This window comes from Halichoeres trimaculatus, unplaced genomic scaffold, assembly GCF_033239565.1.
Source record: "Halichoeres trimaculatus isolate MK-OKI-2021-1 unplaced genomic scaffold, fHalTri1.1 fHalTri1_scaffold_9, whole genome shotgun sequence".
Taxonomy (NCBI): Eukaryota; Metazoa; Chordata; class Actinopteri; order Labriformes; family Labridae; genus Halichoeres; species Halichoeres trimaculatus.
The window spans coordinates 22,223,668-22,249,195 of record NW_027437188.1 but is presented as its reverse complement, the minus strand read 5'-3'; the positions used below and the strand labels follow the sequence as shown (position 1 = coordinate 22,249,195).

The following is a 25,528-nucleotide window of genomic DNA, read 5'->3' as shown; positions in this document are numbered from 1 at the left end:
TGTGACCATAAAATGCAAATATCTCCATCTTCAAAGTAGGGTCTGCAAGAATTGTCATGACTTGTTAGTACACACAACACTCAAACTGGAAACCTCCTCTTTCTTGGCTCAGAGCCAGTAGCATGAGCCACCAGTAGCACTAGCATCGCATTTTTACGTGGGAGAGACTCGATAGCCGCGCACCTGACTTAGCATGTTAGCACAAGCTAATCACTGACACATACCTGGTTAGTAGAAAGCCAACTCGCGTCGCTCTCTGTCCAGTGCTGCACTCCAAGTTTCCGAAAGCGAGTGAAAGTTGAGCCAAACTTCACCCTCGTTTAGAAAAAAAAAAGCTTTATCTTTTTTTCAGCATTTTTTGGTTAGGAAAGCTCCTTACTCTCGGTATTATCAACACGCAAAGTCACGTGCGCGCTGTGATTGGCTGAGTCAGCTCCGCCCGGAAGCGACCCGATACAGTCCATGGATACAACCAAAACATCAACAAACCGGCAGACACAGACGTTGGCACACATCATTGAGGCCCGCAGGAGACGATAAAGTTGGGTTATTCCTGTAAAATTTGATTTTTATTTATTTATTTAATTTTAGAAAAATCCTACAGATCTTACTTTTAAGGCAAGGCAAGGCAAGTTTATTTGTAGAGCACAATTCATACACAAGGCAATTCAAAGTGCTTTACAGCTAACATAAAATAAAATCACAATAGGCAAAATAAGATCATTGCATAAAATCACATCATAAAACATTAAAAATGATTAATTAAATTAAAAGAACACAAAACAATTGCAACTCAGTTACCAGTATCCTCATTTAGCTTGCATGTTACAGAAGACGCCATGTACAACATTTATTTATTGTTGACTACTTCAACTATTTTGTTAAAAGAGATATGTACTAGACTCTGGATCTGTTTGGATGAATACAGACTACACGTGTCTCCAAATGGCTCTGAACACCCATGTATATATGTTTGCTTGCCCTTCATAGGCTTTATTTTGGACTGTTATTTTTGACAGTGAAGATGCAGAACTCTTTGTTATACATGCAAGACAAAATTGAGAGGTCTTACTAAGCCTCTGACCGAGAAATGACTACTTTCAGTTTGATGAAGCCATGCTGGATTTGGTCCAAAAGTTTATACCTTTATGAGTGTAAGACTAACCCTTATCTCTTTATCCTTGTTAACATCACACGCAAGTCCTGTTTGTTGTCATGCAATTTCAGAGTGGAAAAAATATTTGTTCAAATGGATTAATAACCTTCACTGAGTCATTCTGACAGGATTTTTCCAGTCATCATTCAGGCCACAAGCTAATTTTTCATAGTTTATCATCTTTCCTTTAGAACAATTTCAGTCATAGAAAGGCTAAGCTCATGGGTTGTATTACAAAAACATAGAGTTAGTTTTGTTTCGAAAGAATAGAACAATTGGACTGTCGCTGACTCACTGAATAAGGCACCTGTTATTACGGGCATTGGAAGTCACTCATATCTGGAAGTTTAGTCATTTTGAGCAGATACTCTTGGGTCACTCAATGTGCTTCCTGTCATATCACTGAGCTGACGCCAAAGGAGAAAAAATTTACAAGAGTAGGGAGGAACAACAAAATCTTGCTTATACAGTCTGCAAAACACTCTGTTTCATACAGAAATATACAAGTTGAGTTTAACATGAAAGCGATGGACGTACTTGCTGTAATGACAATAATTATACATCAAGACTTTCAATGTTGTTTATGACACCCACGGGTTCCACTGCCAGTCTGACACCAATTACCTCAATAAAATGTATTTTTATGTTTTCATGCCATGGTGCAGTTTAGTGCGTAAAACAGGCGTGTCAATGCTCAAGGCCTGTCACCACAGTTAACTGATCTGCCTCCAGTAATTGTGTTGTGTGCAGGCATGTGAGCAGATAAGATTCAAAGGGTGGGGGCTGTAACACGGCACCTTTACCCTGCCACCTACAAAGACCCACCTAATTCCCTCTTATGTTGTTTCGGTTTGTAGAATTACGTAATCATCCATTTTATGTGGAGCTTAGCATGAGAGAAATGTATCAGAAACACACCTTGATTTCTGTTCTTGCAATCACCCACCTTGATGATCAGACCTCTGAACTCCTTTTAAGGAATACAAGTGACTGGAAATGTAACCACACGTGCTGATGATAAACAAGTAAATGGGTACAATCTTGTTCTTTTTAAACAGTAACAACTAATCATACCTTGTGTTTTATATTGAGCTATCTAAGTTAATTATCCATGTGTTTCCTCAGGTTATTATGCCTCTTAACAGCCCTTTCCCCCTGATGAATTAAAGCATCACCAAGTACTTGTTGTTTCATGTGTGGAGATCACTCACTGGCTTTTTTTGAAGACAAACGGGCAGGCTGAAGTTGGCAGGCAGGTATCTTTTTCATAGGGCGTCCTCTGAGACAAGTCAAAACTTGAACAATAGGACATCGTTATGCATGTCAGCCTAGGAGGAATGCTCGAGATCCGTCGGTATGCAACCAAGCAATTACCCTCATATACGTCAGCTCTCCCTTGAGCATCAAGCCTGTAATTTCCCAATTACTAACTCTCATTGGAACTGTTTTGACGGCATTGGTGTTTGCCTGTAAAATGATGGAATATGTTTCTGAAAATCTCTGAAGCAGTGAGCTGCTGCATGTTACCTGTGATACCTGGAAATGTTTGTATTTGACGTGAGCAGATTAAAGGGTGTGGTTGTGGTTGTGGTTGTGGTGCTTGAATGTAAATTGCCTGAGGGCATTTTCAAGAGGTTTCCCCTTTTGACCTTAGTCATTAAAGTTCATCGAGTTCTTCATTAAAGATGTTAAAAGATACATATCCTTAAACTGGTGGGAGGATACCCCAAAGGGATTAATCTCGAGACTAGACTTTCAAAGTGTTTCCTCCCTCAGGGCTCATGATGGGGAAATAAAACATACTCTAATTTCCTGTTATTCATTTTATGGCAGAAAAACAGCAGAACAACAGAAAAAAGAACAAGTTTCTGTTCTCTCTCATCCTGGTTTTGGTTGGTTTTGCACTTGAGTTGGTGTGTAAATGCATGTGAAAATGGAAGGAGGAGAACTCTTTTGTTTTGGTCTAAGTTTATCTTTAACCCCTATCACACCAAGCGTGTCATAGTATGATTTAGGAATCTCTGAAGAGTTGCTGTTGAGAGTCTGACGTACATAGCTACGTGGCTCTTTCTCAGACCAGCCCTTTCATGTAACTGTTTGGCTGATCACGCCTGTTTGCAAAAACAGGGTGGAAGGTAGTGCAGCACAGCAGGTTCCTAAAAAAAATATTTCTGGTAAAACAGGGAGGAGAGAGAAACTGACTCAACACAAAGTCTGTAAATATTACCTCCTCCCTTATGGAAATGTGACTGATTATGCACATGAAGGCCAGGCTTCCTGAACTTACCAGGAACGTATGAGAAAATGACTCATTATTGTCACATCTGCTCATTAGACTTGCTTCAAGAAGTTCCATGTGAAGCTATCTACCCAAGCACATTATTTTGTAAAGTTTTAAGATGCTTGAAAAGCCTACTTTAGGTAATTAGATATTATATTACTGAAATGTATTACTTCATATGTTACAAAGACATTCTACTTGGTAACTATGTATGAAATAACTTATAAGGGTAGAAGATGTTAGCAAGATGGTTGCAAAATATTTTAAACAGGTTTTTAAAAACAAACCACTGCTCATTCAGTAGCTTTGTCATATTTTACTCGCACTTTTTACGTTTTTTTTAAATTTTCACATTTTTTGTGGCACTGCTGGTCTTCATCTGCCACAACAGTGTGATGACGTGATGACATACTCAGTCCAAAGCCCCCTGTGTACAGTTTCCTTTCTGTTTTTATTTTTTCATTACAGTCTCAAAGGGTCCCCACACCAACAGCTTCCTCCACCAGACGACTCTCTCCCTCCCGCTCTCTTTGAAGCTAAGCTCCGCCCTTGACCAGGTTACGGGGCGGGGCCTATCTGTGCAAAGCCGGGAGGCAGGCAGAGCGTCTCTTACCACAGCTGTGCTCAGGCTCTTTGTCGGTCGGTACTCTCCTGCGTTTTTCTACCCCGGCAGTAGGATACAAAGAGAGACAGGCAGACAGTATGAAATAGAGACAGAGCATGAGCGTGGCGGGGGCAGCAGAAGGACACGAGAAACCCAACCGGACTACAGTGTAGTCCAGACACGGATACTATTATCTTCAGACCTTCAGACCGGGCACAGAGCTCGTCCGATGTACGCACTGGATTTTAAAGACCAAAAAGTGTCGAGACCGGGGGGAGAGGGGCCGACTTTATCGCGCAGGTAGGGATTTGGTCGTCTTGGTGTCTGTGAGAACTGAGCGTCGTCTCGTACAGACTATGGTCTCTGGGAAAGCTGCGCTATAACAAATCACCCTGCCTGCGTGTCTGCTGCAGTGGATTTTTGTTGAGAAAAAAAAAGCTTATCAACTCCGCAGCTCGTGCAGCTCCAGTCCTGCTCGAGAAAGAAGTGTTAGTGAGCGCGAGGAAATTGCTGAAGCAGCGTGTTGAAATAAAGCTCCAGGGTGCCCCGTTTATCTTTTGTCACTGCTCAGCCGCAGTGCCTGTTGTGTGTGTGTGTGTGTGTGTGTGTGTGTGAGTAAGTGTGTCTGTGTGTGTGAGAGAGAGAGAGACGGAGCCTGTGTGTGTGTCGGTCGTAGCCTACGTGCAAACTTGCTCGGGCAGCAATGTGTAAGCGGCACGTAGACGACCAGGGCCGCGTATCGGACTCCCGTGATCAAAATATATAGTCTCGGGAGAGAGAGGTTTTGTTACAGTGATGATTTTATCGTTCCTGATGTAGACGCAGCTGTAATTGCAGGCGTGTTGGTGAGAGCCCAAGTAGCTACACTGGAATAGAAGTGAAAGAGAGCATGCCCGATCATTTCTCCTCATTATTCGTTATATTAATCTGAAGCTGGTGACTCTGAAAAACAGGATTAGGTAATATTTTTCCACTTCGATTACCGCCTGGAAGCAAATGTGCTAACCACTCTTTCACTAATCAGTTATAAACGGTGTATTATTGTAAAAGGTCCCTGCACGGGCTGAACACAAAGTGTGTTGGCTCATCACAAACGTGTCTACCGCCGTGTTTTTCCTGTTTTATCTGCAGGATCATCGTGAGATCGGTGCAGTAGTTGTCAGAAGGGTTAAACAGGTTTCGTTTCAGCCTGTAGAGAGCGAGGGGTTCCCTTTCCAGGAAAGGAAAGATGAGTTTGGACTGTTATTTTCGCAGCTTCCACGCAGCCTATTACTCATCACTTTATGATCAGGATGACTTCACTCGGAAACTAAGGGTGCCAGTACTAATACGATTAGAGGGTTTTAGGTGTTCACTCTGATGACTTCTCACTCTGTTTCTTTTCCTCTCAGGACTCTTGGGATTTAGGAGAAGGGTAATGGATAAAACTTTACACATCCTCCAGAAACCCACAGACGATGTGCCGACTGGGATCTCTCTGGATGTGAGTTTGAATATGGACGAAGGGGAAGATTTCACGGAACAGCAGATCGTGGGGCTCACGGACAAAATACCTCTAGTGAAACCATATTTTAAAAAGAAGCAGAGGAAATTGGACGCCAAATGCCTCCACCGTGCCCTAGAGGATCCTATCCTAACCACCTTGCTGAGCACGGACACGCTGGTGTCCGGGGATGGGGTGTTTGTTCCCCGGAATCAGCCGGGTCGGACTCCCAGCAACCTGTGCGCAGCGGCTGTCGCGAAACAAAACTGTATAGGCCCGGTGTGTCTCAAGGACCCGGGGGCAGCTGACGGTGCTACAGCTGGGGCTGGAGTACCGGGGTTGATGACCCGGGATGGTGACGTGGAGATAGCCGATACTACTGCAGAGCTGGAAGAGACGGAGCGACGAGGGGAGCGACCCAAGATCACTGATCCGACCCCAGACAGCCGCTGCTTTCAGCCGAAACCTGGCCTCAGGGCGACTGGGAGCACAGTGACAATAACACCTCCCGTCAGGGATTTACCTCCCACAGCTGCACCCCAGGCTCCTCACCAGGAGGGGGGCATTAAAAACAATGACCTCTTAACCTCTTTGGCTAAAAACCTTCCAGCAACAGACAGCCCTAGCCTCCAGGATCCCCATCCCCTCCTGCTGCAGCCTGACAAAGGAGTGCTGTTTCAGGATAAGAGTGAAGAGGCCTCTTTAGACCTGGTTTTTGAGCTGCTGACCCAGCTCCAGTATCACACACACAAATCGGACTCAGTGGACATTTGTGTGAATTTCCTCCAAGGACAGTGTGGTTATGGCAGTGACTGTGCACACCACCACACTGTCCTGCCTTACCACTGGCAGATCCGCAGGAGCAGCAGTCAGCAGTGGCAGAGCATAGCGGATGACTCCCAGGAACAGCTGGAGAGACTGTACTGCAACCCGGACAATGAGCAAGTCAGGCTCAAGTTTCAGTAAGTGTCCTTCTGTTTACTGCAACCTGCACACTGTTTGGTCCTGTATTGAGAATACTGCACCTCCTCTTATTGAAACACGAGTTGCCACTGTGAAGGAAAGCAGAAACAAAGTATTTCTATTGTGCATCTGTGCTTTCTGCTCTTTTCAGTTCATTTAACTCAAAACAAGGAACTGAAAATATAATGCATGCCGTTATGGGAAAGCATCACATAACACTTGACAACAACATACTCATGCAATTTCAAGTAACTCCAGAGCTTTATTGCATTACTTTTATTTTTGAAATATAGTTTGAAAGTGCACCCACACACTTGGTCCCCCTAGGCTCCAGAGTTTAAAGTGTGAGCATGCTCGTGTGTGATAAACAGACAGCTGTGTTGTGTCTAGTCACAAGTTCCTATGATTTAACAAATATTTGACACTTGTGACATGGTAACGACAGCACGGTAAGCTGATATGCTGATATGCTGCTTGCGAATGAGAAGCACCTCTAGTTTTGTGTGTTAGAAACTGTAGTGCTCAGCTCAAGGGCTTCCTCTTTGGTTTCACCATTAGTGACAAACTGAAAGCTTTCAGTCCACAGCTGTTCTCTACATGTGTGGCTGATGGAGTGAGGCCAGTAGTACCTGTCAGAGCATTTTCTTGAGCTGATCTTTTACAGTAAAAGCAGCTCATGAATATGTGTGTGTGAGAGTGTGTGTTCCAGTCCATGTAGCTGTATGTTTCGGCTGACGTGTCTCCTAGTTAACACATAATCGTGCCAGCTATTGTGTCTTTTTGTTGACATGGCACGACATTACCCAACTTCAATATTGGTTATCCATTTCCTGTATTCCCCTGCTCCCATACTCACCCTGTGATTGGCTGGAGCACCATCCACACCAGACTTTACAGCACTCATGGCAGCAAGCGCTGAACTTCCATGACCCTCGGTTGCCTTGTGCGGTCACTGACACAGACGCACTTGGCAGCTTCTCTCCCTCCCTCAGTCATAGACATGCACACCACTGTGTACACACACGCACACACAAGGCTTGGCACGCAGTCGCTCACATAAATCGGCTGTACAGAGGAGCTCAGTGGCTTGCAGTGCTCACATGCACGCCTTTTAGCAGACAGAGATAAACCTCTCTTTCACTCTCTCACACACCCACGGAGATACGAACACATGCGAGCACTTGGCAAGCCCCACTGGGGTGAAATAAAGGAGCATGCACCACTTCCTGTGAAACAGTACTGTCACACACATGCACTCACATACGGCGGGTATGTCTACATTGACTCTTTTGACCTTATTCTAAACAGACACCGCCTTAGAGCCATTTCTTATCCCATGATTTGACTTCAGATACTTCTGAAAAACTTTGCTGACAAGCTGCTCTGGGTTTGATGCGTCATATTATACATTAATGATTTATATTTATAACTAGAGCTGAAACGATTCCTCGAATGATTCGAGGTACTCGATTACAAAAAATATTCGAGTAATTTTTTCTGCCTCGAGGAATCGTTTAATTTTTAGAAAGATCAAAGAGTGGTATTTCAAATAGAGCTGAGGCCATATTGAGAGAGTTTTCAGACCCCTCAAGCTACCTCTTATACAAAATAGCAACTAGCAACAAATGTAGCTTCTTTTCTGGAGTTTGGAGACTAATGTGTCATTCTACGAAACGGGTGCCATTTGGGTCTGCAACATTTGATGAGATGTACAGAGCACAAAATATGTGTCAAAGTGTGTTTACAAATTTTGGAGCTACTCAAGCAAGTGCTCTTATTGACATGCTGTATCAGAAAATTCTATTTCTTAAAGAGAAAAATTTTCATTTGAAAAATAACTGCTCTTTAACTAAACAGTATTTTATCCGATTACTCGGTTAATCGATGGGATTTTCAGTAGAATACCTGAATACTAAAATATTCTATAGCTGCAGCCCTATTTATAACATTTTCAAAAATGAAAACTTCAGCTTGGCATTTTGAGTCATAGCCAAGACCATGAAGATAATCTTTATTTAAGATCAGTCTCAGTCATATTTCTCTTTCACTATTAATCAGTCAACCACACACACATTTCTATGAAGTTTACATTATTTTCTTTAAAAGACCAATACAACTGTGAAGTTTTCAGACAGTGGAAACTTTTATTTTCATTCTGTTTGCATTTTTTTATTAAGTCGACAGATATTTTTGGCCACTTAAAAATGGTTAAAAAAGAGCAAACACTCATATAGTCAGTGTTTGATGAAGGTGTAGACGTGTCCTTGAGGCCACTAAACGTGTAAAGTAAAGAAGTGTATCATTTGAATGTTTGTTCTCAGTGTGTCACATCTAGTTTTATTGAGATCACATCATTTAAACTCTGTGTCAGAGTCTAATACTGGAATGAGGTTAAAGTTCAAGCTGTCAGTGACACGAAGTTGCGCTATCCACAATATCCACACCCTCGATCACATCAGCAGTTCCCAAGAATGTCCTTTGAGCAGCCATGTGTGTTTGTCTATGTTTATGTTTGTGTGGACACGCACGCACACACACTCAGGTTTGCGTGTTGACTCAAAGATTTGTATGTGTCCGTGTGCCTGACTTGTTGACTCATGTTTTCAACTGAAACTCTATTCAAAGTGCGTATAGCTGCACAAACAGGATATGCACCTGGTGGTGTCAACCCAAATTCTTCAGAGGCCTTTTGGAGTGTGTAGCGCTCTTACACAGGCAGACATGACCATCTGGCTCTCTCAGGCGATACTTAGAGGAAACTCGAAAAGCCAGAAAAACGCAGCAGTTTGCCTCAGATATACACTGTATCTGTGATATAAGGTCAAGAATAGTGGTCACACTGAACAGCTCAAACTGCTGCTATCTGGGTTTGGTCAGGATGGCTTAGCACATGAGACATTTGATTCAGTGTGACTCAGACATAGTCCCTGATAGATTATTTCCACGTCTCTTGACACTTCCAGGCTTTGTAAGAAGCAAGATAAAAATCAAATTCCCTCTCATTTTCACAAAATTATATCACTCCATGCACCGTCATATGATTTCATATTTCACCTGATGATTCTCAAAGGATGAATTACTGAGTCTGCACCTTTTTGTGTTGATATAATCTTCTGAATGGCTTCTGTCTCACACTCTTATGAATGTAGTTTTAAACTCTGACCTCAATAACATGTGTTGCTGTTTGCACATTGCTGAGTGAAAACATAGCATACATTATGTAACATGACGTCATATACGACTAATAACCCTGCAAGGCTGTGTAAAATTTGTTGTCTCCAGTCAGCAAACATAGTCTGTTTCCTTTTTCTGTGAATAGTTATGTTCTGTTTTTTTTCAACTCTTACTTTGATGAACGATTCATTTTCACTGCAGGCAAGAACTGATTGTTGCCATGCATGTGTGTGTGTGTGTGCGTGTTACAGTGATAGTTGACGTTGGGTACATCCAGTTTTAGCTCGGGGTCTGCCTATCAGGTGAGGGGAGACAAACAGGGAAGTCAGCAAACTTGGCTCACACTGTTCTGGTTCTCAAGACTCAGTTCAGTCATTAACATGAAGCTTTGTGTTGCACAGGGAGCGTTTGGGAGCCCGTCTTTAGAGACAAGGTCCAGGCTGTCTTTTCATGTGTAAAAGCACTCACACACTCTTGAGAAGGAAGGAGGGGGGTGTCACTGTGGTTACCACAGCCAAATGATAACACTGTTAACAATCTAAAGAGCAGGCGGTGGCTTGACAAGCTGTACTGTAGGTATGGCAACAAAGGCCTGCTTTGACTTCTTCCACTTGTGTGTGTGTGTGTGTGTGTGCGTGTGTGCGTGTGTGTGTGTGTGTGTGTGTGTGTGTGTGTGTGAAGGTGAGTGGATGTGTGTGTGTGAAGGTGAGTGGATGTGATTTTGGTGCGTCAGCATCTGATTATATCCTGCACAGCCTCTTTAGGTACATGTACATGAGTGTGTGCTCTGTGCTGAGCTGTTCCCATGTGTGTATGATCCATAGTGCAGGTTAATCCCATCCATATGATAAGAAGGAATGGAAGTCTGGCTAATCCGCCTCAGTGGTGAACTCAGAGGCGAGGAGGAATGTCACAGTCATCGCTTCTCTAAGTTACACCGTGATAATCTGTCGCTGTACACTAATTTTCAGGAAACACAAACTGCACTAAGTCAACTATAAATAGTAGGGCTGCAGCTATCAAATATTTTAGTATTTGAGTATTCTACTGAAAATCGATTAACTGAGTAATCGGATAAAATACTGTTTAGTTAAAGAGCAGTTATTTTTCAAATGAAAATTTTTCTCTTTGAAAATTAGAATTTTCTGATACAGCATGTCAATAAGAGCACTTGCTTTGGTAGCTCCAAAATTTGGAAACACACTTTGACACATTTTTTGTGCCTTGTACATCTCATCAAATGTTGCGGACCCCAATGGCACCCGTTAGATTAGGTAGAATGACCAGTCTCCTAGCTTCAGAAAAGAAGCTAGATTTGTTGCTTTTTTTGTATAAGATGTAGCTTGAGGGGTCTGAAAACTCTCTTAATATGGCCTCAGCTCTATTTGAAATACCACTCTTTGATCTTTTTTTAAATTAAACGATTCCTCGAGGCGGAGAAAATCGCTTGAGTATTTTTTGTAATCGAGTACCTCAAATCATTGAGGAATCGTTTCAGCTCTAATAAAAAGAACAATTTCTTTTAAATCAAACTTATCTCTGTGTTACTATGGCAGGGCAGAAAGGCCGGTGTGTATGTGTGTGTATGTGTGTGTATGTGTGTGTATGTGTGTGTATGTGTGTGTATGTGTGTGTATGTGTGCGTGAGAGGGAGAAAGGGAAAGATAGAGGGAGCGACGGGCTAGTCTTTGTCGGCCAGGTGATAAAAGCCTTGCTTGTCATTAACTGACATAAAGAGTCACAGAGCACCGAGGGCAGAGCGACCTGACACCAAGGTGTGCGTGTTTTTGTGTGTGAGTGTGTGTGAGTGTGTGTTTATATCATGGGGGGATTCCATGCGAGTTCATTGTGTCACGAATCAAAGAAAATCAATGTTGTCTTTGAGGGCTTGTTTGCATGAGGTGATTGTGCGTATTAAAAAAAAGAAGGCGGTGTCAAAATAATCGGACTGAATGGGTCGTGTACGCCTGCGTGTGTGCGTGTTTGTGTGACTCTAACGTGTCAGACAGCTCATGCCATGAATCAGTGGGGCGAGGTCTGGGTCGCTCTGTCTCTTATTACTCAGAGTCTGCCTTCATCCTTCTATCAGTTTTTTTTCTGCTTCTCCTCTTCATCCTCTTTTTCCGGCTCCTCACTGGGTCTATCTTTCAGTGTCTGGTCCTTCTTTTTTTCTCCTCTCTTCTCTCTTTGTTTCTTTTCTTTGATTCCTCAATTGTTCCTCGGGGACTCAAAGAGGTGTGAAAACGTGGAGGTGTGTGCGCGTGTGTGTGTGTGCTGGGCCTCGTGGCGTTCTCTCACTCATTCTTACATTCTCCCCTCTCTGACATTAGCTCCGTCAAACCTCTTTGTTAATTTGAAAGTCAAACTCATTCATCCTCCCATCGTTTGCCTGTTTGTACTTGAAATTTCAGAAAGAGGTTTAAATACCTGAGTAACAGAGAGGACATCTGGAGCTGTGTGTTTCATGGTCGGCTCTTAAAAGAGACATTCTTGAACAGTACGATTCAGGACGCACGGGGAACAAGAGTGCACAATTCTTCCTGTTCTTAACGTTTGTGTGTTCAAGACCTCATGTTATTCACAGCCAAAGGAAAAAAATGGAGATGAAGGACATTCAGAATAGATAACTGGAAAGTGAATAGCTCCAACATGCTGAAAAACACCAACAACACATCAAGGTGTGTGTGAAGAAGCCTTCGTCAGCAGATTTGGTTGACTGACTGACTTGTCAAGGCGTGACTGGATGAGGACTGTGCGTGTGTACATCTGTCAAAGGAATCTGTGTGTGCTTGTGTGTGTGTTTGTGAGCGAGTGAGGGCGAATGTTTTTTTTTTTCCAAGCCTGTGACGTTACCTCCAGCGTGACTGATGCTGGTATGCAGGTCCGCGATGATGCAGCCGTGAGAAATTTTAAAGGTGTGTGTGCTAAAGGCAGCGTGTGAGGGATTAACGGCCATTTTGACAGTGCAGTGGGTTTTCTTAACCTTTATTTATTCAAGGGAGGGTTTCGCTGAACATGCTATCTCATTTTTCCAGCAACACCCTGCTCACACGTTAAGCAGTGATGCACACCTTCTCGCATTGGAGCCAGTTTTCATATCCAACTTTGAGCATACAAAGACAGGTTTCTTTCTTTGAAGATTATTTATTTGTAAAGCTAAACCTACTGCATCAAATCTGCACTTTCAGTTTGTGATTTCAGTTGACTTTGGTGCAGGAGCAGCCCAACATTTCAAGCATGGTCTTGAAAGCATTCTCCCAGCCAGAGCGGGCGTGCCTCATGTCTCTTTCCAACATTTTGATTGGCCTCTTCACCGAAAGCACTGAATCTCAGTGCACCTAATTTAACCGGTGGAATTTTATTTTTAGAACAGCACAAAGTACTCTGGGAGTGAGGGAGGGAAAAGGACTCAATGACTGACCTCTCCGGAGACCTGTATTCATCTGAGTGAGTGTAAGAGAGATAGTGACCGAGGTAATCAGGCCTCCGACAAGGCGACAAAGTTCCTTCAGCTTCCTCATAAAAACCCTCTGAATATGTGCTGTTGTGTGCATTATAACCCAGAAGCTCATGTCATCATTACACGCTGTAGCAGGCAGATACTGTTCCGTACTGAGAGACCGAGACAGAGACAGAGAGTGAGGCATGGTCATGTAGGTGCACCCAGAAGGAAAGTACAGGGAACAAGGATTTATGGACAGACAGAAAGACAGGAGAGTGAAACAGAAACAGAGCCGGGGATGACAGAGCAGAGTGAGCAGAAAAGAAACAGCTGACCAGAGGTGAATTATAGGTGCACGGTCTTCTCTCTGCTACAGTTTTGGGCTTTTGTGTCCTTTGTCCTACACCTGACTTAGTTCTCTCCCCTTTTTAATTATTTAAAATTTGATTCTCTGCTTACCTATCCAAACTGAAATCTGTGAAACCTCTCTGCCTGCTCTTTCTGGCAATCAGGTGATCTGAAAGAGCAGTGACGCACTTCGGATTTACTGATATGTGTGTGCACGTTCTGCTCAGTGAATTTGTCTTTCACTTCCTCTTACAGGGACACGGTCACACTATGACTTAGCAGAAGCACAGACTGAAAATGTAGAGTAAATATAGCCTGTTATTGTATCAGAATGTAGTTTTGCTCTTGAAAGTGACTTAGCACTTCCTGGTGTCACGTTTCCGACTGAAACTTGTGTGTTTTTGGGTCTTGCACATGTGCCTGTTATCCCAGTGACCGGTAATTGCACTCACAGTGGATGAAACTTGATACTTTATATAGTGTAGTATCTGGTTTCACTTCTCCAGGCTGTTGGGACGAATTACTCACAGATCAGAAAACTCCTGCTCAGCTTTTCTGATTAGAAACAATTAAAGGTTTACATATTTCAAATGTGTCCTTTATCTGAAATTATTTCCACGTAGCTTCACTGAGCCCACAAGCACTGTCAGGTTGTGTTTTTTGTTTGTTTTGCAGGTGTCGCGTGCATTTTGCATGTCTTGTATGTGTATACCTGCGCATGCATGTGCGTGTTTGCCGCGTCTCTGTCTGTCTGCTGTCTATGGCATAGCGTGCAAGAGCATGATGCCCACGTTTATGTGAGTGGTATGTCTGACCCAGAAATGATTTGCCAGAGGCCCCGTGGAGTACTAATGTAGAGGGACTGATGCACACAGACGGACACACACACACACACACACTCGTGATAGGGATTTGACACACGCTTGTCGAGACAGACGAGGGGTTTGAGGGGATGTTGTGCATGAAAAGATTTTTAACATTCACTGTTTTTTATTTAGCAGATCAAAGCACTTTAACTTGTTTTCAACCTTTAGCTTTGGATTCACCTTCATGTTCCACCTTCAATTAATGATTGAAAGCAGTTAAAGGAACAGCTCGTCATTTTTTGAGCTGACTTATTTCCCCTCCTGCAAAAAAAGAATTATGTCAATTACAGTAAATATATATCCACCTACAGTTGGTTTAAATTCAAATCCAAACCATGCCATCATGCTGCATAATAACAACAAAGAAGAAACACCGTCAAAGCCTCCCAGTTTGAATCTCCGAGGTTTGAAGAGTTCTTTAGCTTCACAAAAGCAGGATGAATGTGTGAATCATTAAAGTCACATCTGTGTTTTCAGTGTCTGCAGACATGCCGTTTTGATCATAAATGTCTTGTTTGTTTCTATGCTTTGTATGTTTACATGTGGCATATAAGTTGTGTACTCAATGTTGTCATCCTGTGTGACTCACGATGCGAGTCAGCAATTAGAGGTTTGGTCGTCTTGCTCCAGGGCACTGGGGTTTGGTTAAGCCTTAATCAGTGGCTGCATTACCCAACCAGGCTGCTGATGGAAATCTAAACTGTGACCGTTTAACAACAAGGTCAGCGTGTCCCAGCCACATGTTAGCAGGCCATGTAAACGTGCTGTACGTTCTTCCATGCAGGATCAGATTTTTTTTTACAACGTGTTTTTAACCTTTCTTTCAGGGGTCGAGTGTTTTCCTTAGACTTTGGGGCAATGCGAGTGTGTGACCTGGAGTTTGACCGCATTCGGCGACTGTCCTCTCCAGCAAGCCCTGTGCCCCTGCCTACAACCAACCCAAACCCAGCTCCAAGCTGTCACACAGTGTGGAAGTACTACTGCAGAGACAACTTTGGCTGGAGGGAATACTCTGAGGTGAGCCACGGAGCATGTGTGTGTGTGTGTGTGTCTGCCTGCATGCCCCATGAACATGAGGCCAGACGCATTAACACCAATCGATTGTCTGGCCACTGTAATGGGGCCGAATTAGGCACACATACACACGCCTAAACAGCCCTTTGTGACACAGCTGTGCCCAGTTGATTGCAATTTACTTCACCAAACTAGTAAAGATTAACTGTTGCTCCTTTGTGTGTGTGTGCACTGTGATAACACTAAGTATCAGTAGCACTACTTTTTTGTTATGTTGACTGTGTTAAACTCTCCATTCTTCTTTCATCTGCCAGATGATTCTGCTGTTGATTAATCTTTGTACAGAATGAAACAACTGAAACTGTGAATGTCTTTGTCTCCTCTCTCTTCTCCCCCACAGCCAGTGGTAAAGCTCATAGAGGAGGCGAGTGCGAGGGGTCTTAAGGAGGTGCGATTTATAACGCTCCAGAACCAGTATATCCTCAACATCAGGGAGGGCTTCCAGCAGAACGCTGTCTTCGGGTTCAGACGTCAGATCAAGAAGCGGCCTATGTTCATGTCCTCTGTCATGCTGACACCAATCCTGCAGTAAGTAAAGACATTAAAAACATGAATTTAATATTTATGACTCCTAACAAAAAGAGGAAAGCACACACAGAACCTTGTCCTCGATGGTACTGATGCTGAGTATCAGTCATTTCACATGATTATTACTCATAAGTAAAGAGATTTATGTCTCATTCAGGGTTTTTTTTTATCATCGTTTTTTTTTACTGGTTCTGCATCAGATACAGTCCTCACCTCCACCTTCGTCACTGTTTTGATCATTTTTTAGCATCATCATTCCTCCACGAATTTTTTTTCAAGTCTTCAGTCATCATTTTTTAAAAACATTTTTGGCATCATTGCTTTTTCATGATGTTTTTTTCACGTCTGCAGTCATTGACTGTCGTACCAATATTTTAGTGCTCCATCAATTTATGAGTCCAGCAACTTTCAGTTTTTGCATTTCAACCATTTAAATACGAAAAAAATGAAGCTCATCTTGGAAAAGCTGCTTGTTGTGTTTGTGATGGTTACATGGGACACATCATGCTGCTCCTGTGTGTCATGAGCGTGTTAACACTGTGGTGCTGGGATGTAGGCTGTTGGATTTGACAGCCATCCAATAATGTAGAGAATAACAAGCTCATCTTAACAACATGCTTTGGATTTTGCAAGTTTAATAGCGACTGCTTCTAAGTGATGTGTTAACTCATATTAAAAGAAATGGCAGTCTGACAATCATTATTATAACTTAATATGTAAAGTTAGGAAAAGTGTCATGAACAGCCAGTCCTCAGTCGAGGTCACTGATACATGATTAATAGTCACTCATTGTCTCCCTCTTTGCCTCCTGGTTCTTATTGTTCTACTGCAGCCCCAAAGATTATCCAATACTTAGAACTCTCCCTCGCTGGGGAACACCGTGTAGTTTGTTGATGAACACATTAACTCAGAGTCCTCAGTCTAACAGAAATTACCTAAAAACATATGCACAGTAGCTGCAAGCTCATGGGCACACACCCTTGCCCGCACAAAGTGTTGGCTCCTCTGTATGTGGTACAGCCTTTCCCTGTGGCTCTCTGTGTTCTCAGAGTGTCCCGAGTCTCTGTTTGGAGACAGGCAGGCACACAGAGGTCGTACACAATGCTAATGTCCCCGTCAGGGCTGAATACTGAAAGGCCTCTGAACACCACATTCACCTTTAATCCACTGCAGTACTGTTGCATGCTGACAGCCCGAGTCGAACTTGAAACCCATATTAACGCTTCAGAGTTTTGGCAAACCAGACAGAGTCACCAGGACACAGAGCTTTTCCTGTAGTTGGCTCAAACCAGACAGATGGAAAATGAGATAATGAGGCAAATGAGAACAGATGAGGATGAAGATACCATGGAGAGAGGAGAGTGAGAAGAGAAGCACAAAGAAAGAAATGTTTTATAAATATGTGACACGTTGCTCCTTCAGAATTGAAACAGCTCTCAGATCTGACTTTTCACATTTATTTAGAAGTTAACAGTGGATTTTTTTTATCCCAGATCTGCCATTTTCTTTCTAACAGTGAAATGGAACTCGCCTTACCAAGTGATACCAGATTGTAAACAACCGCAATCATCTCACCCCATTTGCAGAAAATCTTCACTTCCTGTGCCGAGCAGGCTGCTGTCACTGTGTCCTGCCCAAGTGTCCCGCACAGAGCGAACATTAGCACGAGCTGTTCCTGCCAGGCTTGACAAGTCAAGAGAGGACAAAATGGAGAGCAGGAGAGGGAGGGAAGAAGGAGAAAATTAGATGGAGAAAGCAGGAGACGGAGTAGGAACAGAGACAAGAGAGATAGAGTGCACAGTGAGAAGGAAGTGAGTGAGCTGGTTTAAATGGTTTCCAGACTGGGTGCTCAGCGGAGAGGGGCTGCTGAGTGAAGGAGTGTGAAATGTGACTGTGGGGTATTAGCAGAAGCAGGGGAGTTTTGAATCCATTTATTGTGTCCTCATCTCATGAAGTCCCTCAAGTCTGACATACAGGTTCAATTCATGGCCCTGACTAGATTTGAGGTCATTCTTTTCTCCTTCCGTCCGAGCAGTTTTACTCTCTGTGGCCAAAACAAGTATGTGTGTCAGAAACACTCCATGCTAGGCTTGGAGGTTGAGGTCATTAGCTTGATTGGCACCCTCCCTTGCTTCCTCCTCCTCTCCCTCTGTCATCTCTTTCCCCTGATGATGTTATTTTCAGCCCTCTCCTCCCTCTCTTTCCCACTCCCTTGTTATTATCCAACCTAATCTTCCTCCTTTTCACTATTTCTCCCCACAACTTCATCATCCCTCTCGTTATCTGTCCCTTTTCATTTCACACTTGTGTTCTGCAGCCTGCTGTCTGTGTTCCCTTCAAAGCTTGTAGGGAATAGAGACATCGATTGCAGGGAGAGATCGAGACCGTGGAGACAAGATAAGAGAGGGAGAGGGAGAGAAGAGATGAGAAAAACTGTCACAGTGACTGAGAGTCACGCTGCTCACGGTCTCCTGACAGCACACACACATGCACACTTTCTTATAGCTGATAGGGCCAACAGCATTTACACTTACAGAGTGATAAGTTGACAGGCAAACCACTGTTATTGACTCAAAATGCCAGACACAGAAGTTTTTGCTGTCACTTTCATGACAGCTTTGCAATTGGCGTTTTATTTTATTCTCCTCTACCTCTCCCTCCGGTCTCTGCCTGGCTCTGCTTCAGCGTCACTGCTTGGTGTCTGGGTTTCATTTTTACGCTGCCCTGCTTTTCCGCCGCTGATGGCTGACTGCTGCTGTGGAGCACCTCCACTCTGCAGAGCAGTGATGTCATTGTTGACAGTTGGTGTGACATGATTTTGGAAGCTCACACGTGTGGGTTCATCGCAGCAGGCTGCAGTTCTGTCTTAGTTCAGATGCAGCTCTAAGTGAAAACACATGGGATCGAAGTGGGGAGAGATAGGTAGCGTTGTGTTGACTTGTGGTTGATGCTTTGGTTGCTAAAAATGAACAGACCTGGTATGCTGGTTTCTGGAACCTAGTGAGAATAAAATATTTGCGCATGAAGAACCAGTTACATTTGAACATGTTGGCATCCTTTCATTTTGTTTTGTAACGGCCAACTTTTTAAAAATGTTTTCAAGTTTCGACAAGAATGGCTGATCCCCACTGGAATGTCTGTTAGAAATAAACACTTTATACTAATCAGACTTTGAATGCAATGCATTTTTGCAATTCTAATGTGTACATGATTTCTTTTCTCTCCTTCCCTAGGACTTTGGGTGGCCTCTCTTCATCTCCCCTCACCCCCTCCTCCTCATCCATGGATCTCTCCACTTCACATCCTCTTTCACCAACCACCAACAACCCACCAAGCCTTTATCCAGAAACCTGGTTGCCCATGGGGATGAGCCAGGACTTCCTCCAGGTGCCGGTGTCACGAGAAGATCGCAGCTACAGGACGGTGTACAGCCTTTTCCATAAGACAGTGTCTGAGACCAAGTTCAGGATCATCAAGATCCAGCGTGTGCAGAACCCGTTCCTCTGGGAGAAGTACAAGAGGTGAGCTAAGGATCACAAACATTGATTTAACGCTTCCTCAGTGCTGGAGATACAGTCTGTTTATATAACCTCCTACCCATGATTCACTGTAATCAAAACCAGTATCTATGACCCAGGGTTAGAAAAAAAAAACATTTTTGTCGAGGTCAGAACTGTCAGTGACATTTTCTCTGTTTACATGACTTTCGCTGCAGCTTTGGCAGAAGATTTAAATCCTCTGCTGGATGTTTTGTTGCATTTAATTTCACATAAAGCTGAAGTTTTGAGAGAAAGGAAATTTGAAGTTGTCTTTTTGGGGTTTGTTGTCTGTCTGGCAGCGATTTCTTTTTCAAAGTAACGAATAAGCAACACATGGAGAAGTGACATTGTGTTTGGGCTGTAAAAGCATGAATTAGTCTTTATGAAATCAAAAATAGGTAATGGGATCTAAAAAGTTAATGAAATATAAAAAAGCACAATTATTTTCCATCTTTTTGATTAAATTTTGGGAAATCACTGAGTGTTCTTCGAACTTTGTAACCAGATTTCAGTTGTTTAACTTAATGCTCCACACACAGCTGCTAGTTTACTCGCAGACAGCAACCAGAACAAAGACACTTCTTAACAACTAACACAAGGTGAATTCAGAACAATGAGAGAGCAGGAAGAAAGAGAAGAAAATAGGCCAACTGGGACCAGCTGTGTGGGACTTCGTGAGAAGGAGTCCACAGTGGTGTGTGAATGCAGCGGAAGGAGATGTTTGGTGATGATGATGTTCCTTTTGAGAGCACAGCAGGCTAACCGCTGTGGTTAGAGGAGGGCAGGTCCCATCAGCTGTGACAGTTAAACTCTCCGACACTGACTGGTACCACAAGGTTTCACAATGACTGACAGCGTGTGTTTGTGTGTGACTGGCTCTGAAAGTGACACTCGGGTGATAACAGCAGAGCTAGACCATAAATGGCTTGTTGCTTATTTTCAAGGAAGTTGAGCCGCTACAACTCTAAAAATGTGACCATAACCACAAATAGGTAGACTGAAGTGTGTGTGTATGTGTGTGCGTGCCTGGATGCGTGCGGTGTCAGTCTGTGTCAGGGCACAAGCTGTAGGGTCAGGGAGGGTCATGCCCGGGTCACAGCCGCTCTCAATCCTTTCGCCTCCGCATGCCTGATTGATCTGCTAACATCAAACAAGCTGTGTGTGTCTGTTTGTGTGTGTGCATGCATGTGTGTGTGTGCGTGTGTGCAGGCGTGTGTCTGTTGCTCAAGAAAATGGATTAGGCCAAATGTTCTTACCAGGCTTTAGAGCAAACAAGGACACAGTCGCAACTTCTGAATTGACGCAGCCAAACAACATCACCTGAAAGATGACATGTCTCAGTCCATTTGCACATTAGAAAAATGAATTATTTTATTTTCTGTAACCTTAATTATATCTTTTCTTAATTTAAACAGTTAGAAATAGTTCACTAACATAATCTTTGCTTTTGTCCATCTGTTCCCACAGGAAGAAGGAGTACATGTCACGGCGTATGTCAGAGATGGATCGACTCCTGAGCGAGCGGCACCTCTTCCACGGCACTTCGGCCGATGTTGTGGAGGGCATCTGCAAGCACAACTTCGACCCTCGTGTCTGTGGAAAGCATGCCACCATGTTCGGCCAGGGCTCCTACTTTGCTCGCAAGGCTGTCTACTCCCACAATTTCTCCAAGCGCTCACCCAAAGGAGTTCACTGCATGTTCCTGGCCAAAGTCCTCACCGGCAGGTATGTGTGAATAGTTTGTGGGAGGCAACATTTCTGTGTTGTGAATGCTTTTATTTGTGGATTTAATAATCTAAGGTACACAACCTCACAGATTCTAAATCCTATAAATCCAATATAGTAATAAAGCAGTCCACCAAAACAAGAAAGCTAACTGGAGGTTTTAAAGAGACAGTTCAACTTCACAATGTACCTCAGCATTGCTATTTCTTCTGCCTGTATTTAAGTTGATTTAAAGCCCACAAATGTTGTCATTTTAACTATTGTATGAATCTATTCCCTTTATGTTTAGAGATGAAGCTGCTTATTTCTTCTCTGTTTCAGTCGGATGTCTTTTTATTTGTCAGTTAGGAGTGATTTAGCTCGGTAAACACCCAATCAAGAAGTTTTATAGTGTGCTGCCTTCACCATGCCTGTTTTTAACTCTGTTGATTACTTGCTGTTAGTGCTCTCTAATTAAATTTACAAGACGCATCAGCATCAATTTGAATCATGTAAATTCTTTAAGCTCCTTTTCATAAACCATTATTTACTCCTGCTGTGTGCAATGCTCCTTCCCTTCAAGTCAAATCTAGAGACACACATGTAAAACAGCTGATATAGCTGGACCCATCATAGATTTCCAGCCTTGTTGCAGACCGCAGGGGCTGGGTGGAAACATACCAAACTATCAAACTTCAAAAACCAAACCTGGGTTCAACGTTTTCTGCAGAGTCTTTGCTTCAAGACTAGTAAACAAGCAATGAAGCTCTCCTGTTTGAAGCATATCTGGCTTGTAGATTTGTACACATCTCTGCCCTAAGCCTTTGTCTGGTGCTGTAAATGTTTTTATTCAAAGGCATTTTATTCATGACCCATGAGACAGAGATACTAAGAATGATGGATCTCTGCTTTTATATAGAGCTTTACATGAATATTAAAGCAAGGAACAAACAAACTGATGGGCAAGATGGGATCTCACTCCAGACTGTGTAATTACTGTGAATTTATATCATGCACTCACAGCATCAGTTTATATCATTTAATGTGCTCTAAAATACACCGCTTCGATCATTAAATTTAGATGACACTCTTAAATGGAGAAATTCTGTGAAACTTTGGACTTGCAGACATCTGCTCCCAGTATTTTTCCACATAAAAACAAGGAAATCAACTCTTTCCAGATCCACTCTGAGTGGCTTTGTATATTTTTGACCACACAGCTAACAGTTACTCTGTTCCCTCTGTTGTGTTCAAACAGGTTCACTGTTGGAAATCCCTCCATGCGGCGACCTCCACCTATCAACCCTCGTGACCCCTCCAGTGACCTTTATGACTCCTGTGTTGACAACTGGGTTGACCCCCAGATCTATGTCATCTTCAACGATGACCAGAGCTACCCTTACTTCATCATCCACTATGAGGAGGTACCCAGCACTGTCGCCGTCTAAGACCTGGATCAGACCTGGCTTTGTCTGTATTTGCCAATACTTACTCACAGTTTGTTTTAGTCTGTTACACAGCGGGATGGGTGGAGTTTGCTTCTCAAGATGAAAGGAAACACATTAGACCAATAACAAGCTGAAATTAGAGTCTCTTTTTGAAGACTTAACCTCACCCATCTGTTGCTTCAAACAGGTTAAAACAATCTAAGACATGTTTGCAAATACACAGTGATTTAGCTCTGCAGTAAACTGGATCCTACCACACTGGTCTGCATTCAGGAAGAACGGACTGGTCCACACCGGATTAAACTGGCTTCAACTGGACTTGCAAAAAAGGACACCTGTTTCATCCGACATTCAGAGGTGGATGACAGCAAGCAACAGCTGCGTCCACAACAGACTAAGCTGGACTCTCAAACAACTCTTTGTAATCTGGTATGAACAGGAGCCTCATTATGATCCCGGACAAGAGAGGATGCAATCTACCTTACTGATCTGGAGCAGATGCAGGAAAAACCAAACATAGTCCTTTTATCACTCTGACTTAGTCGTATGGCTGTAACTGAACTCGCGTCAGGACAAATGCTATAGTAGACAGTGGTCCTGCTTGTACTGTGAATGACCAACTGGTTGTATTATTATAAGGAAGCAGCCAACCAATCAAACGCTTCCATAGAGAAACCAAGGCGACTCTGATCCCAGTCTGAAAATCATAGTGTGTTTACCCAGCCTCTGGCCCATACGTTTGTTCTTTTTTTCTCAAGTGTATGTGCAGTGTGTTTGAATCTTTTGATTTAGTGGACATGAATCTTGTGGCCTCTTCAAACAGTCATGGACATGAGTTTCAGCGGGCCTTTTACAAACTGACATCCTAGTACTGTAGACCTCCAGGCAGAGGTTTCTCATGAAGCCAGTGCTGTTCCCGGTTGGTGATTTTGCCTTTGTGCCCACCGCTTTAGTCCCTCACGAGGGGATTGAAGAGAGTACAGTTTCACGCTGAGACTCTGTGCTGCCGCAGCATCGGTGGTGCAGTAGCGTTTTGTCAACAAACCCCCCTGAAACTCATCTCTCGTGGACCGCTTTCTCAGTCAGAGACAGTAGACATGTTTCATTGAGACAAACTGTACAGATGTTCTCTTTGTTTATATTTGAACTGTGTGCCTTTTGTTCATAAAAATTTTATTTATGTTAGTTTAATGTAACATTGATTTAATAAAAAGACTAAAAGAAAAATGACAAAGTGGTTACGTTGTGATTCATCAAACTAGTGTTTTGCTTCTTTTCACCATAGAAAATTTACACTGTCACCTAAATCTCTGGACCACATCAAAAAACTGCATGACCTACTATCACTAAAAATATAAAATGTTGTAGATGTTTCTACAACTTTAGAGAATAATATATATATTTATATATATCAAGTTGTGCTGAGCTGGGTAAGGCTGATATAGCCTTCTAACTGTCTCCAGACTCCAGCTATACTGACAATAAATGCTGTCACCATGTCCAGACTGCAACACGAAATGTTACTGGGTGCCAGTGCAAATGAAAACTTGTCCACAAATTCTCCTCAGTAAACTGTAATCTACACTGTCAACCTTGAAAAGCTCCTGTACTGATGGGCAAGGCAAAGCTAATATAACCTCCCATCATATGCCTAAAGGTAGAGTCTGCATGATTTGTCTATACAATGAAATATCAACTTTTATAGGAGTAACCCTGCTCAATTGTCACTTCGGGCCTCCATACAGTGTGTCAGGGTCTGTGTCTGCATGTATGTTGATGTTTTGGTTGTATCGGGACGTTCCTGGGCGGAGCATATATGTGGTTAGATCAGCCAGTGAGAATGATGATTATGATGAAGATAGTGAGTGGACAAAGCTATCCTAAGCACCTACGACAAAGAATGTAACACAGAGGACGAAAAACACAACCAAAGGAAAACCAAACGCCAAACAGATAAAGCTTTTTACTAAAGGAGGGTGATGCCTGACTCAACTTTGACTCGCTTTTGGGCACTTGGAGAGCAGCACGGGTCAAAGAGCGAAGAGAGTTGGCTTTCTACTGAACAGGTGTGTGTCAAATAACCTAGCTGCATGATTAGCTTGTGCTAACATGCCAAGTCAGGTGCATGGCTCTCAAGTCTCTCCAACATTGAAACGCAATGCTGCAGTGGTTGTGAGTATATTCTTGGAGTCACGGTCAGAAGCTGTGGGTGTGCGCTGCCGCTGGCACTGAGCCAAGGAAGAGGAGGAGGAGCCCAGTGTGAATGTTGTTGTTTACTAACAAGTCATGAAAATTCCTCCAGTCCTTACCTTTAACTTTTGTGCTAGAAAGGCTAATTCTATTATGTTGCATTCAGTTACTTTTGTAGTGTTTTTATTAACTGTTGGATTGCGGAAACCAGTTAGCATTGGAACTAGCAAAAGGATCTGCTTCCAATCCTATGTGTGCTTCATTTCTTTAATTACTCTGACAAAGTGAGACATCTCACAAACACTAGTCCTGTTCATACCATCCTTCTGAATTAATGTTGAATAATTATCGCTTGATAGTAGAGAACCAAAAAGTTCAAGCATCCATTACCTCATCGTAATGATTTTTTTTTCTGTATTTATCAGCCCCTAGTTGTAATGTGAAATAACCCCCACATGCTGTTTGTAGGGTACCTGAAAGCTGCTTTTTGCCTTTAAATACCAAAAAAAAACTTCCATAAGAACATAACAGCAGCTAAATAACTTAAGAAAGCACAAGTGCCAGTTTCTTTTAAAACTGGTGAGATTCAGAACTGGTTGTAAAAAAAAATCTATAGAGACCTCTGCAGCGTCAAAGAGTTCTGGGAGGACTCTAAACAAAAAGGTAGAACTAGTATATCAATTTGTACATCACATTTAACTTTCCAACACAGTACTTCAATGATTCTC

The 25,528-nt window shown here is 42.9% G+C and overlaps 1 protein-coding gene across 2 annotated transcripts; it reads left to right on the top strand.

Annotated features, from left to right (window-relative positions):
• The first annotated feature begins 4,007 nt into the window (after nt 1-4,007).
• tiparp (TCDD-inducible poly(ADP-ribose) polymerase) lies at nt 4,008-23,844 on the top strand. Of its 2 annotated transcripts, none has more exons than XM_074680135.1 (7): nt 4,008-4,341; nt 5,433-6,486; nt 15,145-15,334; nt 15,732-15,919; nt 19,153-19,440; nt 20,926-21,183; nt 22,421-23,844. In XM_074680135.1, exons 2-7 carry the CDS (start codon nt 5,459-5,461, stop codon nt 22,608-22,610), a joined length of 2,142 nt encoding a protein of 713 aa, XP_074536236.1. In that variant the 5' UTR covers nt 4,008-4,341; nt 5,433-5,458; the 3' UTR covers nt 22,611-23,844. The 2 variants fall into 2 exon arrangements, with proteins under 2 accessions (XP_074536236.1, XP_074536237.1); XM_074680136.1 differs by lacking the exon at nt 4,008-4,341 and adding an exon at nt 4,765-4,886.
• The last annotated feature ends 1,684 nt before the right edge of the window (nt 23,845-25,528 follow it).